General features: G+C 44.4%; 1 protein-coding gene across 2 annotated transcripts in view; it reads left to right on the top strand.

Moving 5' to 3' along the window:
* The window catches only part of LOC139755104 (uncharacterized), a 607,993-nt gene that overhangs the window by 518,430 nt on the left and 77,063 nt on the right, over window positions 1-12,500 (top strand). The window contains exon 3 of one of the 2 annotated variants that reach the window (XM_071673233.1): window positions 1,065-1,385. The exons of the other annotated variant lie outside the window; for it this stretch is intronic. Coding sequence (XP_071529334.1) covers window positions 1,065-1,385 — 321 coding nt within the window. The remainder of the gene's footprint in view (window positions 1-1,064; window positions 1,386-12,500) is intronic. 2 annotated transcript variants of the gene reach the window in all.

Raw genomic sequence — 12,500 nt, 5'->3', positions numbered from 1 at the left:
ACATATTACCGCGAAGTGTGGAGATAAACCTCTGGTGTCGTACAGACGAGAGGAGGAGGAGATGGAGGAGGGAGGGAGTGTATGTGAGGGTGGTTTATATGGTGTCTTGCTGCACGCCTCGTGTCTTCGATGATTGCCTCGTCTGGTGTGGTGTATTGCAGACCTAGTGGACACGTTGAATATTTAGGGCTTTTGGCTCATTATGAACTGCCAGGGGGGGGGGGGTTATTACCACCCCTCGATGAGAACAAGGTGAACAAGTTCTTGTTCCTCGGGTGTTCAAGATGATTGGGAGACCATTACACGTCTCACAGCATGTATGGTCCTCGTAGAGTTATCTTTATATTATGAATCCAGAGATGTACACAGTGACGCACCTGGTTTGATGTTTTAGTTGTACTTGGATGTCATTGGAACTTGACCACCACACCTCACTTGGGGTGTAGGCAGTAGTAGTAGTAGTAGTTGTAGTAATAGTAGTAGTAGTAATAGTAGTAATAGTAGTGTTAGTAGTATTAGTAGTAGTCGTGGTAATAGTATTAGTAGTAGCAGTAATAGTATTAGTAGTAGTAGTAGTAATAGTAATAGTAGTAGTAGTAGTAGTAGTAGTAGTAGTAGTAGTAGTATCGTTATCAGGGATTAGATTAGATAAGAAAGTATCTAAAATTCCCTTGAGAATTATGTACCTTATCACTCGGTATTAACCTCTGCTGTGTCAAAACTGTGTAACTTACCACATGTTAAAAGACAGGTCTTTCCCCTTCCTCCAATTTTCGTCAATACTTTTTCCCCCTTGTCTCGTTCTTCCTGCGTATCATAATCGTCTCTGTATTTCAATTCAGTACTGGCCTTGATGTGTGACCATTTGTCCGTGGCTGGTGCCTCCAACGTACGTGTTTGAACACGATATTATCCAACTCCAAGGGTAATTAATGTCCTTTAATTGATCATACGATTGTTAAAGTAAATAACTTTGATCTCATTCGGTTGTTGAATTCAATAATTTTCTTTTTCCAACAATCTTAAGATTCCTGTGTAACATTTTATCCATCTTTCCCTCGCAGGTGAGTTGTGAGGTTTCCGGTGGCAGCGGTGGTACAGAGAGGACAGTATACCTGTGCCACAGTCGCCTCTTTACATACAACCCTGGGAAAGGTCGCACATCTGACGCTGGGAAAGGTCGCACATCTGACGCTGGGAAAGGTCGCACATCTGACGCTGGGAAAGGTCGCACATCTGACGCTGGGAAAGGTCGTACATCTGACGCTGGGAAAGGTCGTACATCTGACGCTGGGAAAGGTCGTACATCTGACGCTGGGAAAGGTCGCACATCTGACGCTGGGAAAGGTCGTACATCTGACGCAGGGAAAGGTCAAGTGAGAGAGGTAATGTTTTGAAGGATAGGTTGCGGAAGGAGGAAGTCAACAATGTGTACAGAGAATGGTCATTGGTCAGTAATATTTAATAATGAAGTCAACATGATTTTTTTTTTTCTTTTTTGATGAATTAAAATCACGGTACACTTTCAGGGAGAGGAGCAATAATTGGTCCAGTTTTCATCCACGATGTAGCTGGACAAATGTGTGTATCATGTACGTAAAAGATTGTTAGAGAAATATATATATAATTTTCCCGGTTTTCCATGGGTGTTAAAGTCATCCATTACTGTGTAAAGTAATTCCATTTCTTTAAGAAATTTGATTGCTCCAAATGATGGAGTTTTAAGTATAAGTAGATGTAAGTGGTGGCACTGCCTACTCACTGAAAGCCTCGAGGAGGACCGCTGTCCGTGACTGGAGTCCATGAAGCATTTCAAAGGACCGCGAACCCTCCAGGGTGCTACTGAGGAGCAGCAACGGCTCAGCCTCGACAAAGGGTCTTGGTGGCGTGGCGGGCGGTGGGTAGGGTTGGTGGTACAGTGGCTCCTGCCTCACCCACGCGGCTCTCAGAAAGTCGGTCGCTGATCCTTGGACGTGTTGGCCTGAGGGAGGGAATCCTGAGGACACAGGAGGAGTTGTGGGTTCCAAGAGGACTGGATCTTCTTCTCTTGGGTTGAAAGAGAGCCCGGAGGAGGGTATCAGACCCTCTGTGGCCTCTCGCTTCTTCCAGTTATCGTGGGTCACTCTCCGGCCACCAGTTGACCTACGGAGGAATTGACCTCGCCTACCGTAACCTGACTGGGGTCATGGTCCGCCTGGTGGGGCTCCGAAAAGGCCAAGTCAGGCCTGACGTGGCTGACCAATACGGTTTGATATCTGGATCGACGTAAGTCAGTCAAGACGTTGAGTGTCAACCAGTTCGTAGCAGGAGGTCAGGTCAGGTCAGGTCAGGTCAGGTTCAGGGTGAACCACACCCTTGGGCCGTGAGGTGAACCGGGATCAACCATAGCGGTCCGGTTGTGTGCAGTGACATACGACTGGGATGAATCAGGGTGTGATAGAATACATCAGAGTGTATTCATGTTGATCAGGGTGTAGCAAGATGGACCAAGGTGTATTGAGCTGGGCTAGGTTGTAGTAAGATGAACTAGGTTGTAGTTGTAAGGACTGGGATGTGGTAGGGTGGACCAGATGGTTGTAGAAAAGACCGAAGTATAGAAGGTTGGACCGTTGTGTTGTAAGATGGATCTGGGTGTAGCAGGATGAAGCTGGGAGACAGTAAAGCAGGAGACTCCTCCACCCACCACTATAGATGGAGACAGGATAGTAAAGCAGAAGGCTCCTCCCCCACCCACCACTATAGATGGAGACAGGATAGTAATGAAGCAGGAAGAATATATATATATATATATATATATATATATATATATATATATATATATATTACACAGACCTCCCGTCCGTACAGTCAAAGGACTAAAAGAGAGAGAGAGAGAGAGAGAATCGTGAAATCTTCCGCCTGCCTCTACGTGGGCGACATCATCATCATTCTCGCCTGGGGTTGGGGTTGGTGCTCTTCGTTTGCCTCTCCTGCCGCCGCTGGAGCACCGGGCGAGGTGTTCCCCCGGCCTCGAGGGCTCTCCAGACCCAAACTTTGTGGTGTTGAAGTCGACACAGACAAGCCTCAAGAAGTTCTGAAGCGACCTCGGTGGAGGCTTTTGCTTGTCTGGTGTTTCATTCATGTCGCGTTGTCGGTTGTTGAAGAAGTCTCCTTGTTGACTCTTGGTGAGGGCATTACGCGTTCCAGGTCTCTCTCTCTCTCTCTCTCTCTCTCTCTCTCTCTCTCTCTCTCTCTCTCTCTCTCTCTCTCTCTCTCTCTCTCTCTCTGTATCTATCTATCTATCCGTCTCTCAACGAATATATGAGTCTGGGTGTTCGTCTTTGATTACAGCAGTCTTTCGAAATGGTGTGTATACATATTTTTTTTGGAATCTTTGGGTATTGTAGATTTACTCGCAGATGTATTCAGATCTATGTGTAACTGGTTGATTATCAGTCTGATGCTGTGTTAGACGTAACGTGATTCCAGACCCTAAGATTTTTCCAGTTCCAGACCCCAAGAAATTCCCTGTTCTAGACCCCATAAATTTTCCATTTCCAGACCCCAAAGCTTTTCCACATTCAGACCCAACACATTCCCCATTTCCAGATCCCCAAAAAGTTTCCAGTCCCAGAACTCATGAAGTTTGTTATCCCTGCTCTCATGGCAGTCTTCATCTCTCCCTCTCCACGCAGTTTTCTGACAGATTACAGCAAAAGTGTTTTTCATTCCTTTCTCACTGAATAAGAAAGTTATCATAAAGGTATCGAACAGGATGGAGGAACACAGGTAGGGTCGTGGCAGACCTTTGATTCCCTCCACGCCTCCTCCAGGAGTGAATAATTCACTCCACGTCGAATTGAACTTTAAGTTAGACTTTCCGTGTCATTCCGTCAGCATAGAACAGCCTCCGTGATCTAGGGCCTCTGGAATAGACTCTCCATGTCATTCCGGCAGCATGGAACAGCCCCCGTGATCTAGGGCCTCTGGAATTGCATCTGTGATCCAGACGAGGTTTGTATTCATCCCATCGCTTCTTATCCGGGGTTATAGACGAGGATTCATTCAACGGCGGCAAAAGTCACTCACTCACCCAAAGGCTTTTCAGTGTATTGTACTAATAATGATAATAATAATAATGATAATAATAATAATAATAATAATAATAATGAAACATACATACCACTTCTGCTATTGTTCAACTCCCTGTCCCCAAGAACTGTTAACTTCGCTATTGTTCCTCGTTCTTAGACGTGATATTTATTTATATATATATATATATATATATATATATATATATATATATATATATATATATATATATATATATATACAGCAACACAATACAGCCACGTATCACCTACCCCCCAGCGGAGGACATGGGGAGGTGCTGGAGTGACGAGGCAACAGAAGCCTTTATTGCACGGGTGTTGCAGCGGTCCGCCAGGTATGATATAGTGCGATGTTCAGCGAGCAACATTCTCAACCTCGGGAAGAATGAGGAAGTTATGTCACCCTTGTAGGGTGTCGACGAAGACGGAAACCACTGCGGTTGGAGCGGTTAGCGTTGCTGCGCGTGACGCATTCGCGCGCCGACCAGGGGTCGAACCCACATTATTTTTTTTTTTCAATAGGTTGTTTAGAGGAGAGTTAGAAGAGCATAAGGTCGAGTCCTGGTCTGCATTCTACCTAGCTGTTTATCCTACACCTGGGGGCTAGTGCATATGAACGCGCACTTCCATAGAATATACAAACCCCCAAGAGCCAGGTTCGAGCCCGGGATCTTTTGCGTGGTAGGAGGAAGCGCTCCCGCTTATCACGCATAAGGTCCCGGGTTCGAACCTGGCTGTTGGAGGTTATAACGCTTTTCAAAGCACTCGTTCTCCCCCCGCTGATACTCAACGCTTTCCAGACATTGCCATACACGTCCGGAGAAAATGGCTGAGCTACGTAATACCCAGAGGTTCATAACCACCCATAATAGTCCATCACATTAATCCCTAAAAGGTCTTAAGACTTTATAATCGTCAAAAACTCAAGTACCTTTTGGTGTTCGTCGTGTATGTGTCTTGCTCCCATGAGACTGTGTGTACACGTATATGTACCAGTCGGGAGACAGCGACAAAGCAAAATAATAAATAAATAAATATATATATATTTAATATATATATATATATATATATATATATATATATATATATATTAATTTTCCAAAAGAAGGAACAGAGAAGGGGGCCAGGTGAGGATATTCCCTCAAAGGCCCAGTTCTCTGTTCTTAACGCTACCTCGCTAACGCGGAAAATGGCGAATAGTTTGAAAGAAAAAAATATATATATATATATATATATATGTGTGTGTGTGTGTGTGTTTAGGGCTTGCGTAAGGCAGTACGCATGGTGAAGAAGCGTAACGCATTTAAAGACAAAAATCTTGGGAATGGCGCTGGACGCCCTGGGGGCGTACTTCGCTCGTCCCGCCTCGGTAGATGTCACATTGGAGGTGATTAAAGTGATTAAAGTTCTGCCGTCGTACTGGTGGATCTTACGTAGATGAAGATGTAGATTCGTCGTCGTCCCCAGGACAAAGAGGCGTTGTGATGATGATGGAAAAGAAAGAAAAGAGAAAAATAGGTCTCTCGGAGATGACGTAATGGTTGTTGGTGAAAGAGTTGAGGGGGTTTTCGTAAGAGCCATTGGTCCTAAGTACCGTCTTTGCTAAGGGCTATTACTGACCCCAATCCTCTGGTATATAAGGATTTATAAGATCACTTCTTTTTTTCTTTGTAGTTATCTGGGCGTAGAGGGAAGAGAGTTAAGGGAAGTGGATCTCAGACTTTCGTACGTGAGTGAGGCTGTGCGCGTCGTGTTGAGTGTCCGTCGTTCGTACAAGGTGGGTCTCTCTTACGCGTCCCCAGATGATTCGAGGCTCAGGTTGCACGTACGTGCTCTTCATCTGTCTCCGCCGTAATTGCTATTGGAATCCATAAAGACTCCGTTAAAACCTCGATGGGTCTGGCTCCCCGTGTAAAAGAGGGAGGGTTGAAGCCTGTATGTTTTGGTCGTCTCTGGATCAGAAAAGATCAGAGTTCTCTGATCTCGCTGGTCAGTCGGGGATGGCAGTACTATGGAATCTTTTTGCGCTACCGCTCACAGGATGAGCATGAGGGGGCACAATGGATTTGCCGGGGACACTGGCACAGATCAGTCAATCAATAATATTGTCACTTCAGCTTGTGGTTGATATATACACCAGTCACAGTTTCAACGACTTTAGTGGTATCGGAGTCTTCTGCATCGGCCGATAGAAGGCAACTCCTTCGTCAAGAGCGCCACACAGCGAATGATTTCTTCGATGTGTTGAAAGTCAAATTTTCAAATTGTGGTTGGCTTTTGTTACGGTTTTGTTTTTCATTGATCATCGTAGTTGGTGGTTGGAAACCAAAGGGAGACGGGGAGGGTGTTTAAAGGTGATCGGGTCTATTTGTAACGATTTTTTTCTTTTCTGTATGTCGCTGAGATGGTATGGGCAATGATTGCAGTTTTTATTATTATCATCATTATTATTATTATTATTAGAAGTTGTATTAGTTGTAGTAGTAGTAGTCGTAGTAGGAGTGTTAGTAGGTGTAGTTATAACTTCTGCGTTCGCCTATGATTGATTTTTTTTTGTGGGGGGGGGGGGGGGGTTGTGTGAGTAGACAATCTACCTTCTTTGTATTACGGGGCTAGGATACAGTTGAATGTATTGCCTGACGGTTAGGATATAGTTGAGTGTATTATTTTATGGCTAGGATACAGTTGAATGTATTCCTGTACGGCTAGGATACAGTTGGAATGCATTGCTGTATGGCTTGGATACAGTCGAGTGAATGTATTGCTGTGCGACAGCCGCACTGAAGGAGGTTGAAGGCTTGAAGACGAGGTGAGGTTGAGGCAGCAGTTGGCTCCAGGTAGGATGGGGTTCACGTTACACCGTGGTACATGGGACGGCTCTGCTGGCTGCCACAAGCCCGCCCGTGGTGTGGTGAAGACACCACACTCGTGGTCTCGGTCGAGCTTCGTCGGGTCTCACCCTCCCTCTTCCACACTTTGGCAGGAGCACCCGTCCCCTCCTCGACTGATAGCGATTACACAGGTCATGTGAGGAGGCTTGTGTGTGTGTGTGTATCATATACCACCGCTGTTCTTGCCTTTGAGATTGTACTTTTATATCCTCTCTTCTGTATCTCTGTAGCCATATATATATATATATATATATATATATATATATATATATATATATATATATATATATATATATATATATATATAGTCCTGGTTATTATTGAGCTCTTGTGTCTATGATTGGAGCCTTTAACATGAATAGTTATAATAACGATAATAATAATGATAATAATGATAATAATAATGATAATGATAAGTGGAACGATAGTTATAATAATTTACGTACTCTTGGGACACTGGTTTATGTTATGGCTTGTAATAACTTCGAAACTGTTGGCGGGTGACGAAAGCGAAAGACGATTCAACATTGACTCCTTCAGAAACCCTGGCGTCCTGCCCCGAGGGGCATCGCCTCCCACTACCGCCAGCCTTATCCATCCGTCTCCCATTACCTGTACCCTCCACTGAGAGACAGACTTGCCTCACCTGGACACCCCCACTACCTCCTGATAAGTCATTACCTTCCCTACCGCAACCCCTTCCATTGTTTGGCCTCAGTGGGATATTCCCCCCCTCCTTGCATCAGCCTTTCATTACCAAGCCAGTGCTCTGTATTGAGAGAGAGAGAGAGAGAGAGAGAGAGAGAGAGAGAGAGAGAGAGAGAGAGAGAGAGAGAGAGAGAGAGGTGTCTGAGCCTTTGGCTCCGTCCGTGCTGACTTCGTGTGTGTGTGTTATGTTCTTGTTGTATGCATTTGCTTCAAGTTCGTAATCATTTGTACGGCTGATGCATCACTGCCTCGTAGATGATGATGACAACAACGAGTGACACCAAGCGGGACGCAGCTTCTTCTTTTTTTTCAACCCTTGCTACTAATTTGCTGACGTTCCCCTTCACCCCAATGCCCGATTTCCCCCTCAGTGGGTGACCTTCGGTGTATGTCATCGCGCGTTCTCGGGCCTCCAAGTAAGTACCTACCTGACCACACCGTCACTCTCTCATCCCTCTTGTGCCGGACCTTCTCAAGGGAGGGATCATCCACACGACACCACTCTCCACGACCCCCCCGGTCTCCTTTGAGTACTCGCTATTCGGCCTCTGATTCCTATGTCCATTGGCGAACACTCTCACTTCGCAAGTGCCCGACTCGCAACCACATCGATGTGTCCAAGTCCACGTGAATCTGACGTAGGAAGTCACCCCTCACCTTAGCCTCCTCTGTCGAACTCCTCCTCCCTGAATGCTTCGCCAAGTGCCCCCATAACCCAAGCCTTATTCCAGACGCCCTTATTCCAGGCACCTTATTCCAGACGCCTTGTTCAGGCACCTTATTCCAGACGCCTTATTCCAGACGCCGATTTCCGACGCCATCACCACCCGACCACCGACACCTCTGACCACTTTGCCCATGATGGATGTGGAGTCCACTTTCTCCGGATTCCCTCACGTACTGGGCTCAGAACGCGTGACAAGGCTGATGAACTTGCAAAAAGAACAACAACTAATGATGGCCTTGAAGGATGGCGCTATGATCGTCCCCCGTGTGTCCACCTGCGATTAATCTTAAAGATAGTCGAGACGGAAAGAACGAGAACGAAATGTCTTAAGACAAAATGAAGTGAAACCAACACAGATTCAACCACCAGAACAAAGTGCAAGAAGAAACACACACACACACACACACACACACACACACACATATATATATATATATATATATATATATATATATATATATATATATATATATATAGATAGATAGATAGATAGATATAGATAGATAGATATGTATATTCCTATGAGTCCACTGGGAAAAAGAAACACGATAAGTTCCCATTTTCCCAGTGGACTCATAGGAATATCTTGATCACGCGCAAAGTTGTGATCCTTTCCAATAGCAAGAGCAGAAGAGGGTGTTTTGAAATGGTTTGGGCACATGGAGAGAATGAGTGAGGAAAGATTGACCAAGAGGATATATGTGTCGGAGGTGGAGGGAACGAGGAGAAGTGGGAGACCAAATTGGAGGTGGAAAGATGGAGTGAAAAAGATTTTGTGTGATCGGGGCCTGAACATGCAGGAGGGTGAAAGGAGGGCAAGGAATAGAGTGAATTGGATCGATGTGGTATACCGGGGTTGACGTGCTGTCAGTGGATTGAATCAGGGCATGTGAAGCGTCTGGGGTAAACCATGGAAAGGTGTGTAGGTATGTATATTTGCGTGTGTGGACTTATGTATATACATGTGTATGGGGGTGGGTTGGGCCATTTCTTTCGTCTGTTTCCTTGCGCTACCTCGCAAACGCGGGAGACAGCGGCAAAAAAAAAAAAAAATATGTATATATATATATATATATATATATATATATATATATATATATATATATATATATATATATATATATATATATATATATATATATATATATATATATATATATATATATATATATATATATATATATCCCTGGGGATAGGGGATTAAGAATTCTTCCCACGTATTCCCTGCGTGTCGTAGAAGGCGACTAAAAGGGGAGGGAGCGGGGGGCTGGAAATCCTCCCCTCTCGTTTTTTTTTTTTTTTTTTAATTTTCCAAAAGAAGGAACAGAGGGGGGCCCAGTCCTCTGTTCTTAACGCTACCTCGCTAACGCGGGAAATGGCGAACAGTTTAAAAGAAAAAAAAAGATATATATATATATATATATATATATATATATATATATATATATATATATATATATATATATGTATATATATTGGTTCTCAGTGAATGTAGGTTTGCGGCAGGGGTGTGTGATGTCTCCATGGTTGTTTAATTTGTTTATGGATGGGGTTGTTAGGGAGGTAAATGCAAGAGTCCTGGAAAGAGGGGCAAGTATGAAGTCTGTTGGGGATGAGAGAGCTTGGGAAGTGAGTCAGTTGTTGTTCGCTGATGATACAGCGCTGGTGGCTGATTCATGTGAGAAACTGCAGAAGCTGGTGACTGAGTTTGGTAAAGTGTGTGGAAGAAGAAAGTTGAGAGTAAATGTGAATAAGAGCAAGGTTATTAGGTACAGTAGGGGTGAGGGTCAAGTCAATTGGGAGGTGAGTTTGAATGGAGAAAAACTGGAGGAAGTGAAGTGTTTTAGATATCTGGGAGTGGATCTGTCAGCGGATGGAACCATGGAAGCGGAAGTGGATCATAGGGTGGGGGAGGGGGCGAAAATTTTGGGAGCCTTGAAAAATGTGTGGAAGTCGAGAACATTATCTCGGAAAGCGAAAATGGGTATGTTTGAGGGAATAGTGGTTCCAACAATGTTGTATGGTTGCGAGGCGTGGGCTATGGATAGAGATGTGCGCAGGAGGATGGATGTGCTGGAAATGAGATGTTTGAGGACAATGTGTGGTGTGAGGTGGTTTGATCGAGTAAGTAACGTAAGGGTAAGAGAGATGTGTGGAAATAAAAAAGAGCGTGGTTGAGAGAGCAGAAGAGGGTGTTTTGAAATGGTTTGGGCACATGGAGAGAATGAGTGAGGAGAGATTGACCAAGAGGATATATGTGTCGGAGGTGGAGGGAACGAGGAGAAGAGGGAGACCAAATTGGAGGTGGAAAGATGGAGTGAAAAAGATTTTGTGTGATCGGGGCCTGAACATGCAGGAGGGTGAAAGGAGGGCAAGGAATAGAGTGAATTGGAGTCATGTGGTATACAGGGGTTGACGTGCTGTCAGTGGATTGAATCAAGGCATGTGAAGCGTCTGGGGTAAACCATGGAAAGCTGTGTAGGTATGTATATTTGCGTGTGTGGACGTGTGTATGTACATGTGTATGTGGGGGGGGGGGGGTTGGGCCATTTCTTTCGTCTGTTTCCTTGCGCTACCTCGCAAACGCGGGAGACAGCGACAAAGTATAAAAAAAAAAAAAAAAAAAAAAAAAATGATATATATATATATATATATATATATATATATATATATATATATATATATATATATATATATGGGCTCCAGATACTCTTGGAAGTCTGTTACTCGTGCAGATATAATGAACAAATCCAATGTAGACTTGCCAACAGCGCTCGTCCCACACCTAGCAACAGTATGTACCTGACTGTCGTAAAATTTGTGATTTCGGAGATGATTCTCGCCGCATATTACAAGATCTGTAAGCGTATTATCCATCATAATGTTCTCTGCCTTGGTTACTCGTCAAGTATCGTAACTTTGCCTTTTTGTAGGTAATTCACTCGTCATTCACCTTCATAAGTAATCCAGCCATTGATATCCAATTCTCGTAAACAGTTTCATTACCGTGGTAAACTGGGAAATGATTCGTTCAGCGATGCCCAGTCCTTGTTAACATATTCATCACTGTGGAACATGAAAGGTAAATAAGTCTCCGAATTAATTTTGCTCTTCGTGCACTCTCTTTTCTTTCTTTGAGTTATCGTCCAAAGTATTGGTCGGAGGGCACTAGAAATGATCTGATCTTGTCGCAGAATTCAAAATCAGTCCCCATGTTCGAGGCACAACTACTGTATGTTATATAGATTTCAGACAGCATCCGCCCCAGGGAAGTACTATTTGCGTGATGCTGGGAACGCTAACACTCGACGGTAATCGAATAGCTATTTCCCCTTTAGGGACGAGCATACTCACGTGGTAAGCGGTTCCCAGCAATCACGTAAATGGTGCCTGGTTCGAATCCTTATTGTTGGGGGGGCATTATGTGCTCTGTGAAATATGCGCGTTCATTTGCACTGCATTTATGTCACACACACACACACACACACACACCTTCCCTTCCCTTCCCTTCCCTTCCCCCTGCGCGAGGTGCTGACAATCTCTGGGAAATCTCGGATGAATTGCTCAAGTCACAAGATCGCGTCCCGATTCTTCAACTTTCACCCGTGACCGCAGTGTCCTGTGGTTACGTCCGCTGAAAGGGGATAGGCTCCCACTCCCGAGCGTTTCAACACCATTACATTTACGGAGTCTATATATTTTTTTTTGATGCTTTGGTTCCCGGCTTCGGCGAATCCTGAAGTTATATGCAGGGTGTTGAGGATGTATCCTGAAGTTATATGCAGGGTGTTGAGGATGTATCCTGAAGTTATATGCACGGTGTTGAGGATGTATCCTGAAGTTATATGTAGGGTGTTGAGGATGTATCCTGAAGTTATATGCAGGGTGTTGAGGATGTATCCTGAAGTTATATGCAGGGTGTTTAGGATGTATCCTGAAGTTATATGCAGGGTGTTTAGGATGTATCCTGAAGTTATGCACGGTGTTGATGATGTATCCTGAAGTTATATGCAGGGTGTTTAGGATGTATCCTGAAGTTATGCACGGTGTTGATGATGTATCCTGAAGTTATATGCAGGGTGT

Source organism: Panulirus ornatus, chromosome 18 (genome assembly GCF_036320965.1).
Source record: "Panulirus ornatus isolate Po-2019 chromosome 18, ASM3632096v1, whole genome shotgun sequence".
Lineage (NCBI taxonomy): Eukaryota > Metazoa > Arthropoda > Malacostraca > Decapoda > Palinuridae > Panulirus > Panulirus ornatus.
The sequence above is the reverse complement of the archived record's forward strand: the minus strand, read 5'-3'. Positions and strand labels throughout refer to the sequence as shown.